Here is a 22,988-nt window from a genome sequence, read left to right as displayed (position 1 = left end):
CATAAGAAAGTTTTATTGTAATAACAAATACAAAGAAAATTATGAAGTATAAATAATCAATGGAATCTTCTAAACAAGTATTGAATAAGATAATTTGTTATACAATAGATCACAAATTTTCATAAATACTGTTGTTATAAGCGATAAAACTGAATCAGTGTATGAAATTTGAAAATTAAATTTGTGAGGTACAAATTTTAAGTATTAGTTGTGCAATCATTTATATTTTTATTCATTGTACAATAGTTCATAATACAATACATTAATTTATTTTATCATCTTTTACAGAGTATGTATCCATGTAATGATACAAACTCAGCTTTAATTTCAAACTGAGATGTATAGTATGAACATGAATAATATTTTATATCGCGTATTTTTTATTAGTAATGCCACTACCGAGTGGACCATGACGCCGTTCCCAAACCATGCGATGTTTTTGTTTCATGTATGCATGAAGTACATATAGGTCTGGACCTAGGTCTCCATCTGTATTTCATTGATACATTAGAATTAAAAATAAAACTTAGAATAAAGTAAGAATGATAATTTAAAAAATGTTATATACATTTTGAAAACCAAGCACCAGATGCTTCTACATAAGCATTATAGTAGTCAGTACAAAATTTATCTTTGTCTTCCCCATAGTACCACCCACAATCTTCGTATCGTTGTCTTAGTATACTAAGAATTTCATCATCAACCAGCCTAATTTTGATCACATATTCAAGTATTAGTACATTTAGTCGATAATGTAAAAACATATAATATTATATTAGCATTTAACGAGATGTACTTATCACGATCAAATTGATATTGCGCTTCTGTCATACAAGCAAGATCAAGTTCGTAACATTCATCGACTGTTGGAACTCGGCGAAATTTTTGATGATACCATGGATATTTCTTCTGATTTGGTACAACGATCTTTTCTGTTAAAATAAATCATATATATATATATATGTGTATATAGACACCGTCGTTGATTTCTATAATGACATAACTAAATAACTGATTAGATAATACCTCGGAAATATTCGACCGGTGCGTCCCATAAATAAAATATTTTGTTCATTATTCGATAGAAGGTATTTTGTTCCGGATCCATTTTTTTTTTAGATTAACACAATATATACAAACTAAAAATTATTTAATTTGTTGAAAACCTGTACATACGAAATTGTAAGATCCTCCATTCAACTCATACAAGGATCATACAAAGAACTACACACTGACAACGAGCAAAAATAAACTATATGGCTATATATATGTATTATCTAGTGATCATTAATTACATATAGTATCTTCTAATAATTTGATATTTTTAAACGATATGCAATATTAATCTTGCCTATTTCCTTCAATCAATTGTTATATTATCATATTTTTTAGATAAAACGTATTTCAAATAAACCCTAAATTTAACCGTGTAATAACATCATACTTGAGTGTTTCTTTTTTTTTATAAAAAATCTTACTATATACATAAAGAAATTTGATAAAAAAATATCATAAAACATTATAAAAAGAATACTTCAAATCTGCTAGTTTAATACAGGTAAATAAATTATTTGATATTTCTAGTTTTTAAACACTTCCACATCTAGTTACCTTTCTATTGAAAATGTTGGTACAGCTTATTTGTCCTAGAAGTATAAAACCAAAATTTTAGGAAGTGGCTCTTCCATTTTCATCGTTGCAGTCAAGATGGTAAGTTTGTACGTTATTATCTTTCGTAAAAGATAAGCAGATTTGTGTATTATGTTTTACATTAATGTGAGAAACATAATTATTTTATCATAAAATATCTTAACAATGGCATTGTTACATTTTTCGCAATAAAAGTTAGTTAAAATGTTTTATAAAATAATCAGTAAGTTTCTCATACAGCGGCCACGTGTTTCACTTTAATTACGTTTCATGATGATCACATTTTTTAAATGTTTATGGTTATTAAACTGAAAAATTTTGAGGATAAACTCTAGGGCGGTCTGATATATAAATTAATTGTATTTTTTTTTTTTATTTATATGTATTGTTCAATTAACATGAAGAATATGCCTTTTATAGTCGCACAGAAAATTCAGTGCACCCCGCCATGGATCTATGGGATTCTATCCCAAAAAAAGATCTCAACGACATCGTGGTAAAGTTAAGGCTTTCCCCAAAGATGATCCGAGCAAACCTGTACATTTAACGGCTTTTGTTGGTTACAAAGCTGGTATGACTCACGTAGTCAGGGAAGCTGATCGTCCTGGATCAAGTAAGTAATATTTTCTACTATAATTTATTTGTTTCTTTAAATACAATAGATTAGAACTATACATAATATCTACTACCCCTGTTAATTGGTTGGGAATTTGCTATACTAAGAAGTGATCGCGATTTCCACCATTTTGTGTCTCAGTAGAGACAAAATTTTGTAGCGTATTTCAATAGTCTACAGGATTACATAAAAAAATACAAACAAGCATATTAATAGAAATATTACATGTGCTTTGTATATGTTGTACATATTTATATAAATATGTACATGATTATTGCATATATAGCCATAAACCATAAAAAAAAGTGTAGCAGCATGTGAGAAGAAATCGCTTGTCTTTATGAAGTCTTAATAATGCCTTTGTGCAATGGAATATATTTCTTTCAATATTCATGCCTCAGATATCCAATTTTAATTAGTTTTCTGTTTTTTTTTCGACTGTTAATGCTAGTTTCTTCAATTAAATATTTGGTTTTTCTTGCTCTGTGTCCAATCAAATCTAATTTTGCTCTGTAGTCAGCTAGCAAAGCAGTGCTGCATATCCGACACTATGGCCTTAGTTTGATAAATGCAGAAATGTGTTGGTCAACTTTGGTTGCGGTAAAAGAGCTGCTTGATATTGTGCAGTATGGTCTAAACCGCAGTGTCGAAAAACAACTCTATGCCCTGCGAATGCAGAGAGCAGGGAGGCACGGCATATTCCATAACCTCTTTGGAACCCATTGGGTGATGATCATTGAGACAAACCATGCCTGGCACAGTTCTATTATATTACTATAACTTTTTATGGTACCTGTATGAATACACATCTAATTTTATATTTTGCTTTCATTATTTAGAGGTAAATAAGAAAGAAATTGTGGAAGCAGTTACCATTTTAGAAGCACCACCAATGATTGTAGTTGGTGTAGTTGGGTATATTGAAACTCCACATGGATTACGTGCCCTGACTACAGTATGGGCGGAACATTTGTCGGAAGATTGTCGTAGAAGATTTTATAAAAACTGGTAATGCTTTTATGTTAACATATATTAAACATCTGTTACATAGTGTTATAGAGCATATTAAAATCAATCTGAAATCAGCTCTCCGCTCATTTTGATGAGAGCATTTAATTGGATTTAACCTCGAAATGAAAAAATCTTTTGGTAAGGTTGATCCAAAGTGTGTGCAGTCTCCGCTCAGTATGATGAGGCTGGCACGTTACAGATGCGGTTACTTGTAATTTGTTAGCAAAAATACAGCTATTATAGTTACTTTTGTGTAGGTATAAGAGCAAAAAGAAGGCATTTACAAAAGCTTCCAAGAAATGGCAAGATGATCTTGGCCGTAAATCTATTGAAAGTGACTTTGCAAAGATTATTAAGTACTGCAAAGTTGTGCGAATTATTGCTCACACACAGGTAATTCTATTATATAAAATGTATTGTTTATTTATAATATATTATAAAATCTTCATTTAGATATTATTTATTAAAGTCGTTGTTAATTATAGATGAAATTGTTGAGGCAACGTCAAAAGAAAGCCCATATAATGGAAATTCAACTAAATGGTGGAACTATTGAAGACAAAGTTCAATGGGCTCGTGAACATTTGGAAAAACCAGTCCCTGTCAATAACGTCTTTGCTCCAGACGAAATGATAGATGTGATTGGCGTCACGAAAGGAAAAGGATACAAAGGTATGTCTAATATAGTTCATTTCTCTATGTGATTTTTAACCTTTTGTGAACGGGACGATTCGAAGTCAACCATACCCGTAGGATCCGAGCTGCTGCCGCGATAGTCATCTAAAATTGCCAGTGCACATTTCTGCTTAGACGCGCTTTTCGTTCGTAAATGTCAAATGCTAGACATGTACATGCATAGATTCTCCACAGGATAAATAAACTAACATATTTATGAGTCTTTTGCATATATACGCATATATGAAATATCAGTTTTTCGACCATAGCGACGCGTTTACGTGGGACACATATGAATCTTTTGGCTCTATCAGTTGTCTTTGCCAAATGCATATATGAGTTCCTCGGCCAAATTGATGGTTTACGCAGAACGCATATATGCGGCGGTAGTCCGCAAAGGGTTAAAAATTATGTACGTAGTTTAAAGAACATGGACTAAATGATGACAAAGCATGATAAGATTTATCTGATTGTTTTGAAGATATTTCATGCTGCCTTCCTACTGAAGTCCTTACTAATACTAAAAGTTATCCTTCTAGTACTAAAAGTTACGCTTCTATTCTTTTGAAGCTTGTTCTTAATGAACATAGCATGTAATATACATATGTATGTACAATCTTTACAGGAGTTACATCGCGTTGGCATACAAAAAAGTTGCCACGTAAGACTCACAAAGGTCTAAGAAAAGTTGCTTGTATTGGAGCATGGCATCCAAGCCGTGTCTCTTTCACTGTTGCCCGTGCTGGTCAAAAGGGTTACCATCATCGTACAGAAATGAACAAGAAAATCTACAGAATTGGGCAAGGAATTCACACTAAGGATGGCAAGGTACGTGTCTACTTTTTATGATGAATAGTTAGTGCCTCTTCCCTATGTTATTTTCTTTTTATACGAAGGTAACTTTGTGAGAGGCGTACATGAATAACTTGTAGTCATAGTATCTAAAAGCCGTCGATCATGATACTTTAGATCTCCAAAGCAAGTAACATGTATTATATATTAATTTATTATAAATTTCTATTGTCTGTCATAAAAAACTTAAATAAATTTTCAATATTTTTCAGATCGTAAAGAACAACGCATCTACAGAATACGATCTTACTGAAAAAACTATCACTCCAATGGGAGGTTTCCCTCACTATGGTGAAGTGAATAATGACTTCATTATGATCAAAGGTTGTTGTATGGGACCAAAAAAGCGTGTGATAACATTGCGCAAGGTAATACGCTATGACCGGCTTTTTTTAGTAATTTTATTAGTATTTTCGTGATGAAATTCATAGAGCCGTTACTGTTATGAAATTACAGTGATATTTAATGATAGGACTGATATGTAACCAAAATTATAATTATCTTATATCAAATTGATATAATTATAATACAAACATGTATTTCTTTATAGTCTTTACTGGTACACACCAAACGTTCAGCGTTGGAAAAGATCAATCTTAAATTCATCGATACCAGCTCCAAATTTGGACATGGTCGTTTCCAAACTGCTGCTGATAAGGCTTCGTTTATGGGTCAACTTAAAAAAGACCGTATTCGCGAGGAACAGGCACAAGCTACTACCTCGGCACCATCAGCTACAAGTGCTTAATGGAGCACGTTGCATACTCAAATCTGTACGCAGTGGGAAAATAAAAAATTGTATGAGAAACTTCACCGACTTTTAATTTTGTTGTAATTGAAAAATCATATTTTCTTATCAATTCCTTTTAGAATTTTTGAGAAGTGTTATAACCAAATGTACAAAATATTTTTTATACATATAATGTATATCTTGTGTTAAGTATTGTTTAATTTTATTGTATTAAATTGCATATAATTGTATTTGTATATGGGATTATGAAATTGTGGTACATTTCTAAAAAGCTAACTTTGATGCAAGACAATACAAATACAATTCATTCTATTATAAAAATTTTGATATATTCGGTATTAAATTATTTACCTGAGTGGAGATCTAAATCATTTACGTAATATAAATTATCGAAGACATGTCAGTTCCAGCGTTACCGAATCGTGAGAATTTTAACCTTTTGCGAACAGAGAGGTTCAAAGTCAACCGTGAACGTGAGGCCAAGATACTACCACGATAATCATTTAAAATTACCTGCACACATCCCTGCGTAGATGCGCTTTTCGATCATAGATGTCAAATTCTAGACATGTACATGCACAGATTCTCTACAGGATAAGTAAAATGACACATATGAGTCTCTTGGTAGTATTTTAGTTGTTTTCGCCGAAAGCGTATATGAGTTTCTCATCCAAATTGATGGCTTACGCAGAACGCATATATGTGACGGTAGTCCGCAAAGTTTCACTCTGCAACGATGAAAGTCAATCTGATGGAATCAAATGCAATCAAGTGGAACTAATCGCAAATTGAATAATGCTTAGGTAAGTTAATCTGTGTATCTTTTAAAATTATAAATTATATAATAGCAGCATTATTTTTTTAAATACTATAATGTTGCATTTATAAATCTTGTGTTTCTCAAGTTAATTTAATACATGTTGTTAGAAAGTGTAAAATTGCTTCTGATGAAAAACTCAATCTATTAGAAGATTTGCTGATATACATGGAAGCCCAGCAGCTGTGATTTTAATACCTTTTTTTCTTGGTTCGAACATTTCCGTAAAATTTCAAAAAGAAAAATCAAGTAACTTTCAGCAAATTCGAGGTAATGTTGTTATTTATATAACGTAATATGTATGTATGTATTATTTATTAACAATATCCTTACATTTTTAGCAAATTCTATAAATAGAAACGGTTCTGTAATTGAATCACAAATTGTTACCAGTTCTACCAAGGCAAATGTACAGTGCAAGCGCTTCGTTAACGGGGCATAACACGGTTGTATACAGTACAACACAATATAACAAGAAAATACCCAAATTTATTTTATTAAAGGGCAATAAATTTCTACAAAATGTTTACGCGATACTGCTGGCGTTGGATGCTATCCTCGGCCACAAATCTGCACATTCTTTTGCAACGGGTCCTGTGATAGCTGACCCTTTCATTTCTCCCTTATTATTGACAATGACTCCTGCATTGTCTTCAAAATATATAAAAACTCCGTCTTTCCTTCTAAAGGGTTTTCGTTGCCGTATTATGACTGCAGGCATAACTACAAAAATGCAGTTTAAAAACGTTATCAGTATTGTTGTCTGTCTGTATTTAATCATACAAATTATATACTTTCCCTTAATCATCGCAAAAGAAGTATAAAATGACCATGTTTGTATCTCTTGATAATTGTATAAATTAATTAATAATTAAATAATAAAAAACAAAAATTCTATATAATTAATTTTAAGAAGTTCTTTGTATAGAAGAGTTACTACTTTAACATTAAATAAATAATAAAAATAATGGAGATACTAATGTATATATTCTTTGAGATGAATACTGAATTACAAAATAGTTCCAATTACCCTTTTTTCTAAGTTCAGGTTTTCCCTTTTTGACAGTAGCAACTATCATATCACCTGACCCTGCAGCTGGCAAACGATTTAGCCTGCCTTTAATACCTTGAACTGCGATGACATACAAATTTTTGGCACCTATAAAAAAGAAACGTTTATATTACAAATTCAATCTAATAAAATTCAGAAGCTTTTATGGAAAAACTTGAATTTAATCAAATAGCAAGGGTGAACGATATATTGGTTGAAATTGTTAAATTGCATAAATTCATATTTCATAGATTCGTTGGCCTTCTCAATTTATAATTATTTCAATTTAATACACTTCTGTTAATAGTATTAAATAATAACTACATAGTTTTAATAACACTTCTTTGCTTGAATAAGCAATTTAATTACTAATATTTATTCACATAATGATATGTGATAATGTTTATTTTAAGTAAAATTTCAGAAATTTATTTACGAAACTATTATACTAAAGAGCTTTAGTACTACTAAATTAACTGTTTATCATATTCAAAGTAAAGTTAAATCTATGAGAAATAATCAAGAAATGCCAGTAACAACCGTCAATCACGTATTGTTTTTGTTCATAACATAACCAGTTTTTTTTAGGTTAAGCGTTATTTTTATAGCATTTTCTAAATGTTTACCAGTATTATCGGCACAATTTATGACTGCTCCAACTGGTAAGCCCAGTGATATCCTAAATTTTGCTCCGGCAGAACCACCACGTCCTTGAAAAATAATAATTCTATATTAATCCTTCCTATTAATGTGCATGTCTAACGGGGTATTTTTCTCCAATACAATCATCGATTTATCCAGGTTCTGTTGCTATTAGTGAAAAATTATTTTTCCAACTGTATATTACAAGCATTCGTTTGACATTTGTTCATTTCTTTTTGAATTGATAGCTAACACTTTGATGGATTTCGTTGGATTTGGAAAAACAACTTACCTCTCTTCGACATCTTGCTGTGTTTAAAAGAGAAAGAAACTGCTGTTTATCGCGCATTAACTTTCGCGCAATCACGAATCGCTTCCGACGCGGGAGTATTTGCAGTGTTCAAATTTCAAATCAATACTTTTTCAAGAAATTATCGTAATTAATTTGACACAGGTAAAAAAGTGCAATTCTAGTATTCTCCTTCCATCGTGTTATTAATGAATATTTTATAATATATTTAATTTATTATATATACTTGCATAGAATTATCTCTGTTATAAATTGTTTAGTTCTCATTTAAGAAAATGAGGAATATTTTATTTTAAATATATGTATACATTTTCATCCAAGTAGTAGTATTTCAATTAATTAAGTATCATTAATCTATATATATTTAATACTATATACATTTTTGTTTTGAACTATGTTACAAATTAGTCAATCTTATTTGTTTTAAATGTAATTATAATTATTATTATAGATTTACAATTACTTGTTTTTTCCGTTATATAACATTGTTAATAAACATATAATGTATAACAATTAATTAAGTATTTAATATAACTAAATTAAAAATTAATAAGCATTAATGTAAACATATAACAGAATTACATAAATATTTAATACATATACTTTATTTAATGGCTATTTAATTATAATGTAATTGCTTTAAGAAGAATACAATATTATATTATAACAATTTTACTGTATTAATTTTTATTATGAAAAAAAATCGATATTGCCTTCGCCGATTTTCCTTGTTTTGTCATTTGATGTAGCTCAGAGTAGAGCAAAGTAATTAAATTTCACGTTGTTATTAGTATTACACTTACCAGATAAAATGCCTTGTCCCCTGTTAGCAGATTCTATCACTCTAGAATTGGAAGGTAACTATTAAAACTTTATTTCAATACATACTTCGCGTTAAGTTCTGACTGCCATGAAACTTAACCTTGTCTCTCAAATTTACGTTATTTATTCACATTTTTTTTATGCGTCTTTAAATAATAGCTAAATTTGCACATAAAAGATACTATATTTCTGTTGTAAAGCTTTTTCTAGTTTCCTCATTTGTTTTTTATCTCATGTTTTTCTCATAATTATGCAAAACCTTAGTATTATTGTTTAGAAACCCTAATTAATACTTTTTTCTTTAGCACAAGAGCCATGGCCTCAGCCAATTACTTTGTATCAACCATATGAAGTTGAACAAATATTATTGCCTGACAATGCAAATTGTTTAGCTGTACAAGCTTTCCTTAAAATGTGTGGCCTTGATTTTCAAATAGAACCAAGAAGCAATGCAGAATATATGTCCCCATCTGGCTGTGTACCATTTATTAAATGTGGGGCATTTTTAATATTTGAATTTGACAATATCGTATCATTCATAGGAAATAAAGGCAGAAGTATATGGGACAAATTCAATTAATGACTTAGAAACGTAAAGCTATTATCTGAGCTTGCAAAATGCATTGTGCACTGCGTAAGAAGCGGGAGAGGTAGCGAATTGGATAGTTGCATGTTACTTTGATCGATGTTTGCTTCCTGTTTGTGGTACTAATTTTATTCAAGAGTCGATACGATGTATGTGTCGTTTGTGATTTTAATTTGCCAATTGTTTTGTAGTTTTTCTAGAACTTTTTAAGAAATTTCGTTTATCTTACGTTTGGCCACGTCCTGTATGCCCGTACAAGCCGACAACAATTTTTTAAACTATGTGATGGATTAATGTTTTAGGTAACGTTCGATTTTTTGTATATTATATCATATATTGAATATTATCTGTGCAATTTTTTAATATTACTTGATGATGTCCATAATAATAATACTAATACATTATTAACAACACAAAATATAGTAGTGATATTTATAAATTTTGTTAATATTCATTTTCTCTTCATTCTCTTGTCATTATTAGGCTTTATTTCCCTATCGCACGTAATTATATATTAATAAAATATTGCTTCTATTTATTCCCATTGAATATATATTTATTATACGCATTATTTTGATCGTAGATTTTGTATTGGAATGTTACATGACATTCTTTAAACCACATGGCAGACCAAGATAATGCAGATTACTATGCACTTTGTACAAATGACCAAAATAAGACAGAAGGTCTAAATGAAAGGCTAATAGAAAGGAGCATATCTCAATCATTATGTGACCTAAACAGTAGGAATAATAGTGTTACAGTTGAAAATGCAGCATCTGTTTCTCCATTATTAAGTCACTATAAATATCATCGTTTCTCACATCATGATAGTCCAGTTAATTTTTCATCTTTATCAACGTATCTTCCACCCATTGGTGTATTTTGGGATATAGAAAATTGCCATGTTAGTATTAAATCTTATAATTTTATATTACTGAAATGTATTACATAATACTATAATTAAATATATTTGAAAATATAAAATATTTCTTATGATTATTACAGGTACCAAAAGGAAGGTCTGCCATGGCTGCAACCCAAGTAATTAGAGAAAAATTTTTTGGTGGTTATAGGGAAGCAGAATTTATTGTAGTTTGTGATGTCTTAAGAGAAAATAATCGGGTTATGAAAGAATTGAATAATGCTCAGGTAAGTTAATCTGTGTATCTTTTAAAATTATAAATTATTTAATAGCAGTATTATTTTTTTTTATACCATAATGTTGCATTTATAAATTTTGTGTTTCTCAGGTTAATTTAATACATGTTGCTAGAGAGTGTAAAAATACTGCTGATGAAAAACTCAAACAATCTATTAGAAGATTTGCTGATATACATGGAAGCCCGGCAGCTGTGATTTTAATATCTGGTGATATTAATTTTGCTCCTGATCTCAGTGATTTGCGTTATAGGAAGAAAATTCATGTGATACTTTTACACATGAAAAATACATCTGAAGCATTGATACTGTGTGCTAATGAGCACTATGATTTTTCAGAACTTATGGAATCACTGCCATCTACAACAATACAGGTAAATATTAATTAATTTTTAATTTCATATGACATTTTTCTAATTTTTTCTTAATAAAAAATAAAACACAACTAGTATTTGTGATTGAAGCTTTGTACAATAAACTATTTCATCATAATAGTTTTTTTATTGTATATAAATATGTATATTAATTTGTCTGTTAATATTAAAATATTTTTGAGTTTGTAGTAAGTATGTATATCTATGTAAATTAGGTTAAAATACGTACTATCTTTATAAATGTAAAATATGAACATGTTAATTATCTCCATATATGTGGGTATGTTTTTTTAGTATTTTGCAAAGTTATATACCTTCCAGGTTACTGCATATTGTGATCTCCTAGTTAGTAACCTTCCCGAAGATCACGATATTATGTCTATTAAATGTTATCTTAAACAAATGTTCGAAAGCTGTGGTGGTCAAGTGATGGAAATTCAGTCAAATACTGCAATTGTACGCTTTACTTCAAAACCTTCTGCAGACAGGTATTATATTAGGTGAAGTAAAAAGTTCTGAGCGCTTTTTCGCTTTATTTCGACGATGAAATTAACATAGTCAAGATTATTCGATTTAGATTAAATATGCGCCGTTTTGTTCGATTACTTTTGTCCATTTTGAAGGCAATTTCATAATTCCGCGGTTGAAGAAGTCCTCGTCCCTATTGGTAAAAAACTTGACCAGCTCATTTTCACAAGCCTCTCTTGAGGCCAGTTTTGTACCATCAAGAAAATTTTGCAAAAACTTAAAAAGGTGATAATCGCTTGGTGCCAGGTCTGGACTGTACGGCGGATGCGATAGAACCTCCCAGCCAAGCTCTCGGAGCTTCTGACGCGTCGTTAAAGATGTGTGCGGCCTGGCGTTGTCTTGATGGAACACAACACCTTTCCTATTGGCCAATTCTGGCCGCTTCTGGTCGATCGCCTGCTTCAGTCTGGTCAGTTGTTGACAATAGAGGTCCGAATTAAGTGTTTGCCCCGATGGGAGCAGCTCATAATGGATGATTCCCTTCCAATCCCACCAAACACACAATAAAACCTTCTTGGCCGTTAATCCACGCTTGGCGATCGTTTGGGCCGGCCCACCGCGATTGGACCACGATCTTTTTCGGCTGTTGTTCTCGTATGTGACCCATTTTTCATCGCCAATCACCATCCGCTTCAAAAATGGGTCGATTTCGTTACGTCTCAACAAAGAATCGCAGGCATCAATTCGGTCCAAAAGGTTCTTTTGCGTCAATTCATGTGGCACCCATACGTCGAGCTTCTTCTTGAGACCAGCCTTATGCAAATGGTTCCAAACGGTTTTCTGGCTAATCTTCAGTTCCTGGGCAATGGAATAAGTGCTCACATGCCGGTCCGACTCGACGATTTCCATGATTTTATCCACATTTTCGACGATTGGCCTACCAGAGCGTGCCTCATCTTCGACGTCCATATTACCAGAACGGAATCGTTGGAACCACCGCTTTGCTGTTGCATTCGATACTGTACTGGGTCCATAAACAGCACAAATTTTTTTGGCCGCCTGCTCCGCCTTTTCACCTTGGTCGTAGTGGTACTGAAGAATGTATCGAATTTTCTCTTTTTTTATCTCCATTTTCGAACGCTGTAACACACAACTGGCTTCACCGAACACAAAACTGACAAAGAACCTTTTTGATGCGTAATATCACCTTGAAATCGGTGTATACTATGACTCGATGCGATGTGCACATCGTGAGATATGGCTCACTAAAGACATCTAGCGAAAAACGCTCAGAACTTTTTACTTAACCTAATATATATGTATATTAGTTGTCTTCTTACTATTTCGTAAATTTTGTTTAATTGTATACAAAATAATAATTGTATGTCTCAAAATGTAGTATTCATAATTTAATTATACTATTAATAATATATGATATCAGACGTAGCTTTATGTTTGAATAACCCGCCTATTAAGTGACCAATGATTTACTCCTGTGTACAAACATTCTATTGGTCTGTTTAGTATTAACAAAAAAGAGCTGTATTTAAAGTATGTAGTAGGGATAGATACATAAATAAGGTAGAGTTCAAATAGTGTACAACAATGTAACGAACCTAATGGCACTGTAAGAAGATTATAATTTTGATTTGTATAACATACCTAGTTCATATATGTGTATAGTAGTAATTAAGTGTTGAAAAATTGTTATTTTCTGATATATTGTTATTATTTATCGTTTTATTTATCTATATTACAATGTTGACACAAACTGATAATTTTATTTATATATAAGGTAAGATTATAATATAACTGCTAGTAAAAAATTATTTCTTCGAAAAATACAAGCATTTAGTGAATTATATATACTAATTAAAATGCATCGAATTTCTCTGAGAAATAAACGGACATTATAATTTGTATTATACATGTGTTTATTAAAACCTTCAAGGTCATTTATAGACAGAATTGATTATCTTGTGTACTGACCCTTTGTAATCACAGTTAACCGACTTTGCTTAATAACAATGTGACTTTTTTTTTTATAGGGCTCAGAAGCGTATGGATGGAAAGATTATTCTTGGTTCGAAAATTTCCGTAAAATTTCAAAAAGAGAAAACAAGTAACTTTCAGCAAATTCGAGGTAATGTTGTTATTTATATAATGTAATATGTATGTATGTATTATTTATTAACAATACACTTTTTCTTACAATACACAATTCTTACACTTTTAGCAAATTCTATAAATAGAAACGGTACTGTAAGTGAATCAGAAATTGTTACCAGTTCTACCAATGCTGTTTCGACCGTTCGCGGAGAGACGCGATCGCGAGATAGCACGTCAACGAGAGTTGTAAGTTCCCGTTACGATTAAATAATCGACGCCACGAACTGATCGATCCCCTTATTTCTATTATGATAATAAGGGTAGTTTAATGAATTTGCACAGATATAACACAAATAAATTAATGTTTAATTCAACAACTTATTAACTAGAGAGATATAAATGGAACAAAAATATAACTGCGTTTTGGTTGATGAGTAATGCGCGACGTATGATATGTGTTGACGGTTCGACTTCTCGAAAAGTTCTGATCGCCCTTCGATCTTTTTCGTCTTCTCTCGAAGACGACCCCCACTACGTTCGGATCACGTCACATTCTTTTACGCGAGGTAAAATAACGGCCACGAGTCGACGTTTCTGGAAGTCGCCCTGCTTAATGAACCATGCGCTTGACACTACAAGGTTTATTTGCCGGGCAGACGCGACGATCCGTCTGCGACATTGTAGTGCCACGATCGACGTTTGAGAATATGGCCTATGGCAAGCTGCATGGCGTAACATCCTCCCCCCGTTGAGAGGGTGCCGATCAAAACTAGCGAGATGTGTTATTGTTGAAGTTCCCATCTAATTTCGTCTCGGTGACTGGTTGTTCGGGTTTCTCGAGATCGGGTTGAATTGGCAGTGGGACAAGCCTTTTGACGTCCCGATCCAAAATATTCTTTGCCGTCTGAACTGTAGCTGTCCGGATGACACCATCGGCGCCTGGATGAACCTTAATAACTCGGCGCAGAGGCCAATGCATGGAGGGCATGTTGTCCTCCCTGAGGATGAAGATTGTGTCCTCCTGGATGCTGTCTCCACCCTTGCTCCATTTATTGCGGTTGGTCAGCTCGTTCAAATACTCTTTATGCCAGCGGTTCCAAAAATGCTGTTTAAGCTGTTGGATATGCTGCCATCTGGAAAGCCGGTTTGATGGAATGTCCCTGAAATCTCGATCACGTAAGCACATTAATGAATCGCCAATGAGGAAATGTCCGGGAGTGAGGACTAGGAGATCATTTGGATCGGTAGAGATGGGAGTTAGCGGGCGTGAATTGAGCACTGCTTCTATTTCTATGATGAGAGTGTTCAATTGTTCAGAGGTGAGTAACTCGTTGCCGACTACACGTCTAAGGTGGCGTTTGAATGACTTCACCGCTGCTTCCCATAGCCCACCGAAATGCGGGGAATGAGGGGGAATGAAGCGCCATTCGATTTGTTTGTCGGCTAAAAATGCGGTTACTTTTTCCTTGTGGTTGTCCGATTGTAATAATTCATGAAGCTCTCGTAATTCGTTGTTTGCCCCGATGAAGTTGGTGCCGTTATCAGAGTGGATGGTGGAGCAATACCCTCGTCGAGCGATAAATTTACGAAGAGCGGCGATGAAGGCTTCGCTAGTGATATCGTCAACGAGCTCGATATGTACCGCTTTAATTGCTAGGCATACGAAGATGGCTACGTATATCTTTATCTGACGGCGGTTACGATCTCGTTTTTCTTTGATGTGGAACGGCCCACAATAATCGACGCCGACGTTTGTGAATGGGCGAAATTCCGTTACTCGTGCCTCCAGCAGATTACCCAGTACGTATTCTACCGGAGGTGGTTGAGCGCGGCAGCAGCGGACGCAGCCTTTGATCGCCCGCCATACTTGACTTCGACCGTCGACGGGCCAGTATCGTAGTCTTACTGCGTATAACGTAGCCTGCGTTCCGGAGTGCATGTGGATCTTGTGTTCATGTCCTATGATGCGTGTTGTAACGGATGACTTAGGTAATACTATTTGATGTTTCTGGGCGAAGATCATCGACGACTGACTGAGTCGACCCCCGACTCGCAATATTCCTTCCTTGTCTATGAACGGGTTGAGTCGCGTGAGTTTACCCTTTATCGCCGCGTTTCGATCTTTTTGGAGTGTACGAATTTCCTCGGAGAAATGGACGTTTTGTAACAATCTTATTAGCTTGTCGTGTGTTAAGCTTAATTCGGTTACGGTTAGAGGTGCCGCTCGGTTCTTTTTTTGTTTCCAACGGAGGCAACGAGCTATGATTCGTATCAACTTGGGCCAGGATGAATGTCTTTGCAACAAACTGTAATCGGCAGGGTTTGCGGACAGACAAATCACCCCTTTCTGTTCCGGTACTTCAATTTGCGATGTTAGCGCCCATGTCGGCCAGTAGTCTTCCGACTGGCAGAGCCATGCAGGACCGTGCTGCCAAATGGTTGGGCGCAGAAACTCTTCGGGTGTTTGGCCGCGCGAGATTAAATCCGCGAGATTGTCGTTGGTAGGAACGTGGCGCCAATCGCGGATACTGGTTTTTGTTTGAATTTCGGAGACTCTGTTAGCGACGAATGTTTTGAGAGTGTGAGGTGATGTATTGAGCCAATGGAGGATGATGGTGGAATCGGTCCAATAGATAGTTCGAATAATTTTGTGCAATAGGGCTTGTTGTACTGTCGACATCAGGGACGTAAGAAGGAGTGCTCCGCTCAGCTCGAGCCAAGGAATGGTCTGGTACTTGAGCGGGGTGACTTTCGATTTTGCGGTTAAAAGTTGGGTCCAAACACGGCCGTTAGTGTTAAGGGTTCGGAGAAGGCTCCGTAAGCCTTTTTGCTGGCATCGCAGAAACCATGCAATTCAATTTCCATTGCGGATTTAATTATTGCCTTGCGTTGGAAACTGATGTTGTTTAATAAGGGTAATTGGGCGTAGTACCTGTCCCACTCTGTATGTAAATCGATCGGAAGTGATTCATCCCAATCGATTTTCGACGACCATATTCGTTGAAGCAGCATCTTGACCCGAACAATCACCGGTGCGAGCAGACCGAGCGGATCGTAGATTTTTGCGATCTCCGAGCTGATGATTCGTTTCGTGACTCGGGAGGGGGTGGGTTTGACTTCGACCGAGTAAAGAATGAAGTCGTCGGATGAATTTCAAAACACCCCCAGCGTCTTCAAGGTTTGCGAATCGCCCAAAAAATGTTGATAATTTGTTTCTTCTATGGAAAGTCCGTGTAATAAGTCGTTGTCGTTTGATGCCCATTTTCGTATGTTTAAGCCGACCAGTTGAAGTAGATTGGTGAGTTCTGTTCTAAGCGTGAGGGCTTCGTCCTCCGTCTCAGCTCCAGTGAGAGCGTCGTCGACGTAGAAATCCCGTTGCAGTACCTGCGCTGCACGTGGAAATCGATGTCCTTCGTCCTCTGCCAGTTGCTTGAGGCACCGAATGGCTAGATATGGGGCTGCGGATAAACCGAACGTTACGGTGTTGAGTTGATATGTTTCTGTTTCTCCACTCGCGTTGCGCCATAATATCCTTTGATATTTCCTATCCTCTGGTCGTACGAGGAATTGCCGATACATTTTTTCGATGTCGTCAGTGAGTACGTATTGATGAGAGCGGAATCTAATTAGTATGTAAAATAAATCTTCCTGTAACTTGGGTCCTGTGTGAAGTGTATCGTTTAGGGAGATTCCGGTAGTGCTTGGTGCCGATCCGTCGAAAACTACACGGAGTTTGATGGCTTGACTCGATGCTTTGATTACGCCATGATGGGGTAAATAGTATCCGTTGTCGTCGGAGTGGTTGACATTGACCTTCGTCATGTGTCCCAATGCCAGGTACTCCTGTATTACCGTTCGATATTCTGATTCGAAGCGTTTGTCGTGCTGAAATCGGCGATTGAGTGAGGCGAGTCGTTTAATTGCCAGCGTTTTAGAGGATCCGAGAGACTGAAGTTGATCTTTGAATGGTAGAGCGACGGTGTATCGTCCTTCGCTGGTGCGTCGGATGTGGGCTTGGAAGTGTTCTTCGCATCGACGATCTGCCTCTGAGATATGTTTAATCGAGGGTCCTTCGTCGATTTCCCAAAACCGCGCGAGGTCTGCTTGTAGAGTCGTCGTGGATGTGTGAAATGTGTTTGTCGCGGTTTGGGAAGTTGGACTCCCCCCGATTACCCATCCGAATCGCGTTTTTTGCAGACGCAGTTCAGGCTCGTCTGACTGCGTTAGGTTGATTTGTCCCACACACATCGACGCGAGTATTGAACCTGAGCTTAGTAGCACATCGATCGGAGCTGGTAAATGAAATCGTGGATCGGCCAATTTGAGATTTTTGGGTATCTCAAGTGTCGAACGATCGATGGGTTCGCTTGGAATTAAGGTTGATATGGTCGGAATGACAAGGAACGTTAGTGTCCGTGTGTATGTGCCGTCAGTGGAAGTGATCGTGGCAGTGATGTGTCGCTTAGAGGTCAAGGTATTTAGAGCTCCGATTGGGACCGAACATTTGTTTTGCTTTATTTTAAGCGATTTTGCTAATTCCTCGGTAATGAAATTCATACTAGATCCGGCGTCGAGCAACGCTCGACAACGGATTGGTTGCTGTTTACCATTCATAACGTTAATCTGCGCTGTGATGACTATATCATTGGATAATGATTCGGATGCTACTGGTCTGGTATGTTCGGTCGTCAACGGAGTAGTCGATTGTCGGCGTCATTGGTTATGTGTTCGTCTGTCACTGGGAGGTGGGCTTGGAGACGCGGCTGTTCGTGGTGTTTCCGATCTGTGGTCTGTTGTGTGTCTTTTGCGACGTGGGTGATGAGTAGGGTGGCAAAGAAGGTGTTGTGGATCGACTATTTGATGGGGAAGATTTCGGGCTGGAAGTGCTGGAACGAGACCCTGAATGGCGTTTTGCCCTATGCAGCATGGTATAATGTCGTTCTCCGCATACGCGGCATGATCCCGCGAAACAATGCTTTGTTGTGTGACCTTTTCCGAGGCAGTTGAGGCATAGTGATGCTCTTTTGACCTCCCGAATGCGTTCGCGAAGGGACTTGGTTTTGAAGGTGTCACACCTCCAAATGGGGTGTGGTCCTTGACAGGTGGGGCATGTCGAAGTAACCTGTGTCGCCGTAAATGCATGCCCTCGTGGTGCGCGTTGACGGACCGGAGTGGTTTGTTCCGGTGATTCTCTTGTTTGTTTGACCGTGGTGATCGGTCTGGAGCTTCGTGCTAATCTCTCTAGGAAGTTTAGTAAATGAATGTACGGAGGCACCTCGTTATTAGGCAGCGTCATTTCCCATTGTTTTTGGATACTTAGTGGTATTTTTGAGAGGATGAGGCTGTTAAGCATAGCACTGGTATCGGGGTAGGATTCTCCTAATTTGTTCAATGCATATATGTGTTGTTTAAATGTGTGGACTAAGCGCTTTAATTCCATTGGAGATTCTTTGGTTAACCTTAGATAATCAATTATTGCCATGCAGTGACTAAAAGCTGTGTATCGTGGACATTCGAAACTCTCCTTGAGAACGGCTATAGCCTGACTGTAGTTTACATTACTAAGGGGTAACGCGTTTAAACAATCCGCTGCTTCTCCTTGCAGGGCGGAGTAATGGAATTTCTGTACGTCCGTGAGACTAGGATTTTTATCGATTGTGGAAGAAAAGGTATCATAAAATGTGTTCCATTTCTCTAAGCTTCCGTCAAAAGTAGGGTGCCGAAGATCTGGTAATTTAATGGCTATCGGATTAGAATTTGCGGATGATGCACAGGTTGGAAGGTTTATGAATGTCGACGGCGATGCTGCTTGCGCGTTCCTCAGAAGATTTTGTAGCTTTATGTCTACCGCGACGTACTGATCCCTTATTTCGAAGCCGCGCGCTTGTTCCTCCTCGTCTAATACTTCTAACTCGAGTTGGATGGCTTCGAATTGACTCGCAGCATCGGTCAGTTGCTTCTCGCAGTTGGTTAACAAGAAGTTTTACTGACGCCCGGATTATTCGTACTCGTCCAGTCCTATCCAAGGATAGGAGCTGGTCGATATAAAGAACGAGCTCACCTTATTGTCGTGCGGCGTGAGGTCGCGTGTATGCTTGGCAAGGAACGCCTTGTTCCTTCCCGACGGCCACTCGTTTGGTTGTATTATTAAGTTGTGGAATTCGTTGCTTTGATGACTGTCCAGCTGCGGCGGGAGGCTGCGTGGTTGCGTTCCCTTGCCAATGGGTTGTGCTTCTTCGAAGGTGACACGCCTGACGTCACTGGTTTCGCTGTAGTGATAACGCTCCATCTGCTGGTTTAGATGTATTCACGTGGCACTTGGTGGTCACTGGTAAGTGCACTCTTCACTGGTACGTGATCCGGCTCGAAGGACCAAAAATGTTTCGACCGTTCGCGGAGAGACGCGATCGCGAGATAGCACGTCAACGAGAGTTGTAAGTTCCCGTTAAATAATCGACGCCACGAACTGATCGATCCCTTTATTTCTATTATGATAATAAGGGTAGTTTAATGAAATTGCACAGATTTAACACAAATAAATTAATGTTTAATTCAACAACTTATTAACTAGAGAGATATAAATGGAACAAAAATATAACTGCATTTTGGTTGATGAGTAATGCGCGACGTATGATATGTGTTGACGGTTCGACTTCTCGAAAAGTTCTGATCGCCCTTCGATCTTTTTCGTCTTTTCTCGAAGACGACCCCCACTACGTTCGGATCACGTCACATTCTTTTACGCGAGGTAAAATAACGGCCACGAGTCGACGTTTCTGGAAGTCGCCCTGCTTAATGAACCATGCGCTTGACACTACAAGGTTTATTTGCCGGGCAGACGCGACGATCCGTCTGCGACATTGTACGACGATCGACGGTTGAGAATATGGCCTATGGCAAGCTGCATGGCGTAACAAAGGCAAATGTACAGTGCAAGCGCTTCGTTAACAGGGTATAACACGGTTGTATACAGTACAACACAATATGACAAGAAAATACCCAAATTTATTTTATTAAAGGGCAATAAATTTCTACAAAATGTTTACGCGATACTGCTGGCGTTGGATGCTATCCTCGGCCACAAATCTGCACATTCTTTTGCAACGGGTCCTGTGATAGCTGACCCTTTCATTTCTCCCTTATTATTGACAATGACTCCTGCATTGTCTTCAAAATATATAAAAACTCCGTCTTTCCTTCTAAAGGGTTTTCGTTGCCGTATTATGACTGCAGGCATAACTACAAAAAAGCAGTTTAAAAACGTTATCAGTATTGTTGCTTGTCTCTATTTAATCATACAAATTATATACTTTCCCTTAATCATCGCAAAAGAAGTATAAAATGACCATGTTTGTATCTCTTGATAATTGTATAAATTAATTAATAATTAAATAATAAAAAACAAAAATTCTATATAATTAATTTTAAGAAGTTCTTTGTATAGAAGAGTTACTACTTTAACATTAAATAAATAATAAAAATAATGGAGATACTAATGTATATATTCTTTGAGATGAATACTGAATTACAAAATAGTTCCAATTACCCTTTTTTCTAAGTTCAGGTTTTCCCTTTTTGACAGTAGCAACTATCATATCACCTGACCCTGCAGCTGGCAAACGATTTAGCCTGCCTTTAATACCTTGAACTGCGATGACATACAAATTTTTGGCACCTATAAAAAAGAAACGTTTATATTACAAATTCAATCTAATAAAATTCAGAAGCTTTTATGGAAAAACTTGAATTTAATCAAATAGCAAGGGTGAACGATATATTGGTTGAAATTGTTAAATTGCATAAATTCATATTTCATAGATTCGTTGGCCTTCTCAATTTATAATTATTTCAATTTAATACACTTCTGTTAATAGTATTAAATAATAACTACATAGTTTTAATAACACTTCTTTGCTTGAATAAGCAATTTAATTACTAATATTTATTCATTATTTTTATAATGATATGTGATAATGTTCATTTTAAGTAAAATTTCAGAAATTTATTTACGAAACTATTATACTAAAGAGCTTTAGTACTATTAAATTAACTGTTTATCATATTCAAAGTAAAGTTAAATCTATGAGAAATAATCAAGAAATGCCAGTAACAACCATCAACCACGTGTTGTTTTTGTTCATAACATAACCAGTTTTTTTAGGTTAAGCTTTATTTTTATAGCATTTTCCTAAATATTTACCAGTATTATCGGCACAATTTATGACTGCTCCAACTGGTAAGCCCAGTGATATCCTAAATTTTGCTCCGGCAGAACCACCACGTCCTTGAAAAATAATAATTCCATATTAGTCCTTCCTATTAATGTGCATGTCTAACGGGGTATTTTTCTCCAATACAATCATCGATTTATCCAGGTTCTGTTGCTATTAGTAAAATTATTTTTCCAACTATATATTACAAGCATTTGTTTGACATTTGTTCATTTCTTTTTGAATTGATAGCTAACAATTTGATGGATATCGTTGCATTTTCGTTGGATTTGGAAAAACAACTTACCTCTCTTCGACATCTTGCTGTGTTTAAAAGAGAAAGAAACTGCTGTTTATCGCGCATTAACTTTCGCGCAATCACGAATCGCTTCCGACGCGGGAGTATTTGCAGTGTTCAAATTTCAAATCAATACTTTTTCAAGAAATTATCGTAATTAATTTGACACAGCTAAAAAAGTACAATTCTAGTATTCTCCTTCCATCGTGTTATTAATGAATATTTTATAATATATTTAATTTACTATATATACTTGCATAGAATTATCTCTGCTATAAATTGTTTAGTTCTCATTTAAGAAAATGAGGAATATTTTATTTTAAATATATGTATACATTTTCATCCAAGTAGTAGTATTTCAATTAATTAAGTATCATTAATCTATATATATTTAATACTATATACATTTTCGTTTTGAACTATGTTACAAATTAGTCAATCTTATTTGTTTTAAATGTAATTATAATTATTATTATAGATTCACAATTACTTGTTTTTTCCGTTATATAACATTGTTAATAAACATATAATGTATAACAATTAATTAAGTATTTAATATAACTAAATTAAAAATTAATAAGCATT

The 22,988-nt window shown here is 35.5% G+C and overlaps 6 protein-coding genes, 1 long non-coding RNA gene and 1 other non-coding gene across 8 annotated transcripts; 5 read left to right on the top strand and 3 right to left on the bottom strand.

Annotated features, from left to right (window-relative positions):
* Positions 1-195: 195 nt before the first annotated feature.
* Positions 196-1,237, bottom strand: ND-PDSW (NADH dehydrogenase (ubiquinone) PDSW subunit). Its single transcript, XM_069127810.1, has 4 exons — positions 1,027-1,237; positions 797-932; positions 569-708; positions 196-489 (listed from the first exon to the last, which is right to left on the bottom strand). Exons 1-4 carry the CDS (start codon positions 1,106-1,108, stop codon positions 365-367), a joined length of 483 nt encoding a protein of 160 aa, XP_068983911.1. The 5' UTR covers positions 1,109-1,237; the 3' UTR covers positions 196-364.
* A 683-nt stretch (positions 1,238-1,920) lies between these two features.
* Positions 1,921-1,999, top strand: LOC138187377 (small nucleolar RNA U43). Its single transcript, XR_011175161.1, has one exon. It is a non-coding gene; the product is annotated as a small nucleolar RNA U43 (small nucleolar RNA).
* Positions 2,000-2,041: 42 nt separating this feature from the next.
* On the top strand, positions 2,042-5,612 carry RpL3 (ribosomal protein L3). Its single transcript, XM_069127804.1, has 7 exons — positions 2,042-2,263; positions 3,106-3,274; positions 3,535-3,670; positions 3,763-3,949; positions 4,578-4,780; positions 5,017-5,172; positions 5,355-5,612. Exons 1-7 carry the CDS (start codon positions 2,107-2,109, stop codon positions 5,550-5,552), a joined length of 1,206 nt encoding a protein of 401 aa, XP_068983905.1. The 5' UTR covers positions 2,042-2,106; the 3' UTR covers positions 5,553-5,612.
* Positions 5,613-6,670: 1,058 nt separating this feature from the next.
* On the bottom strand, positions 6,671-8,473 carry LOC138187239 (large ribosomal subunit protein uL14). Its single transcript, XM_069127812.1, has 4 exons — positions 8,358-8,473; positions 8,050-8,133; positions 7,403-7,531; positions 6,671-7,095 (listed from the first exon to the last, which is right to left on the bottom strand). The coding sequence occupies exons 1-4, from the start codon at positions 8,368-8,370 to the stop codon at positions 6,899-6,901; spliced, it is 423 nt and encodes a 140-aa protein (XP_068983913.1). The 5' UTR covers positions 8,371-8,473; the 3' UTR covers positions 6,671-6,898.
* A 598-nt stretch (positions 8,474-9,071) lies between these two features.
* On the top strand, positions 9,072-9,915 carry LOC138187240 (metaxin-2-like). The gene is made up of 2 exons (XM_069127813.1): positions 9,072-9,232; positions 9,503-9,915. Exons 1-2 carry the CDS (start codon positions 9,187-9,189, stop codon positions 9,775-9,777), a joined length of 321 nt encoding a protein of 106 aa, XP_068983914.1. The 5' UTR covers positions 9,072-9,186; the 3' UTR covers positions 9,778-9,915.
* On the top strand, positions 9,796-11,822 carry LOC138187114 (meiosis regulator and mRNA stability factor 1-like). The gene is made up of 5 exons (XM_069127595.1): positions 9,796-9,932; positions 10,367-10,690; positions 10,792-10,935; positions 11,037-11,318; positions 11,640-11,822. Exons 2-5 carry the CDS (start codon positions 10,406-10,408, stop codon positions 11,820-11,822), a joined length of 894 nt encoding a protein of 297 aa, XP_068983696.1. The 5' UTR covers positions 9,796-9,932; positions 10,367-10,405.
* A 1,431-nt stretch (positions 11,823-13,253) lies between these two features.
* LOC138187242 (uncharacterized) lies at positions 13,254-21,056 on the top strand. Its single transcript, XR_011175132.1, has 4 exons — positions 13,254-13,581; positions 13,835-13,929; positions 14,023-14,087; positions 20,815-21,056. It is a non-coding gene; the product is annotated as an uncharacterized LOC138187242 (long non-coding RNA).
* RpL23 (ribosomal protein L23) lies at positions 20,881-22,528 on the bottom strand. The gene is made up of 4 exons (XM_069127811.1): positions 22,413-22,528; positions 22,096-22,179; positions 21,442-21,570; positions 20,881-21,134 (listed from the first exon to the last, which is right to left on the bottom strand). The coding sequence occupies exons 1-4, from the start codon at positions 22,423-22,425 to the stop codon at positions 20,938-20,940; spliced, it is 423 nt and encodes a 140-aa protein (XP_068983912.1). The 5' UTR covers positions 22,426-22,528; the 3' UTR covers positions 20,881-20,937.
* Between the last annotated feature and the right edge of the window lie 460 nt (positions 22,529-22,988).

The sequence above is a fragment of the Bombus flavifrons genome, chromosome 14 (assembly GCF_040668555.2).
Source record: "Bombus flavifrons isolate JBK064 chromosome 14, iyBomFlav1_principal, whole genome shotgun sequence".
In the NCBI taxonomy this organism is placed as follows: domain Eukaryota; kingdom Metazoa; phylum Arthropoda; class Insecta; order Hymenoptera; family Apidae; genus Bombus; species Bombus flavifrons.
This window is presented reverse-complemented; position numbering and strand designations above follow the sequence as displayed.

Bases quoted from the DNA above. Each gene is read 5' to 3' on its own strand.
- ND-PDSW (XM_069127810.1), bottom strand. From the start codon at position 1,108: ATGGATCCGGAACAAAATACCTTCTATCGAATAATGAACAAAATATTT. The intron at 933-1,026 runs GTATTATCTAAT...TTATTTTAACAG, and splicing joins ACCGGTCGAATATTTCCGAG to AAAAGATCGTTGTACCAAAT. The intron at 490-568 runs GTATATAACATT...AATGAAATACAG, and splicing joins TGGTGCTTGGTTTTCAAAAT to ATGGAGACCTAGGTCCAGAC.
- RpL3 (XM_069127804.1), top strand. From the start codon at position 2,107: ATGGGATTCTATCCCAAAAAAAGATCTCAACGACATCGTGGTAAAGTT. The intron at 3,275-3,534 runs GTAATGCTTTTA...ACTTTTGTGTAG, and splicing joins AGAAGATTTTATAAAAACTG to GTATAAGAGCAAAAAGAAGG. The intron at 4,781-5,016 runs GTACGTGTCTAC...AATATTTTTCAG, and splicing joins TTCACACTAAGGATGGCAAG to ATCGTAAAGAACAACGCATC.
- LOC138187239 (XM_069127812.1), bottom strand. The intron at 7,532-8,049 runs GTAAACATTTAG...TCTTTTTTATAG, and splicing joins AAATTGTGCCGATAATACTG to GTGCCAAAAATTTGTATGTC. The intron at 7,096-7,402 runs GTAATTGGAACT...GCATTTTTGTAG, and splicing joins ACCTGAACTTAGAAAAAAGG to TTATGCCTGCAGTCATAATA.
- LOC138187240 (XM_069127813.1), top strand. From the start codon at position 9,187: ATGCCTTGTCCCCTGTTAGCAGATTCTATCACTCTAGAATTGGAAG. The intron at 9,233-9,502 runs GTAACTATTAAA...TTTTTTCTTTAG, and splicing joins TATCACTCTAGAATTGGAAG to CACAAGAGCCATGGCCTCAG.
- LOC138187114 (XM_069127595.1), top strand. From the start codon at position 10,406: ATGGCAGACCAAGATAATGCAGATTACTATGCACTTTGTACAAATGAC. The intron at 10,691-10,791 runs GTTAGTATTAAA...TGATTATTACAG, and splicing joins GGGATATAGAAAATTGCCAT to GTACCAAAAGGAAGGTCTGC. The intron at 11,319-11,639 runs GTAAATATTAAT...TATACCTTCCAG, and splicing joins TGCCATCTACAACAATACAG to GTTACTGCATATTGTGATCT.
- RpL23 (XM_069127811.1), bottom strand. The intron at 21,571-22,095 runs GTAAATATTTAG...TCTTTTTTATAG, and splicing joins AAATTGTGCCGATAATACTG to GTGCCAAAAATTTGTATGTC. The intron at 21,135-21,441 runs GTAATTGGAACT...GCTTTTTTGTAG, and splicing joins ACCTGAACTTAGAAAAAAGG to TTATGCCTGCAGTCATAATA.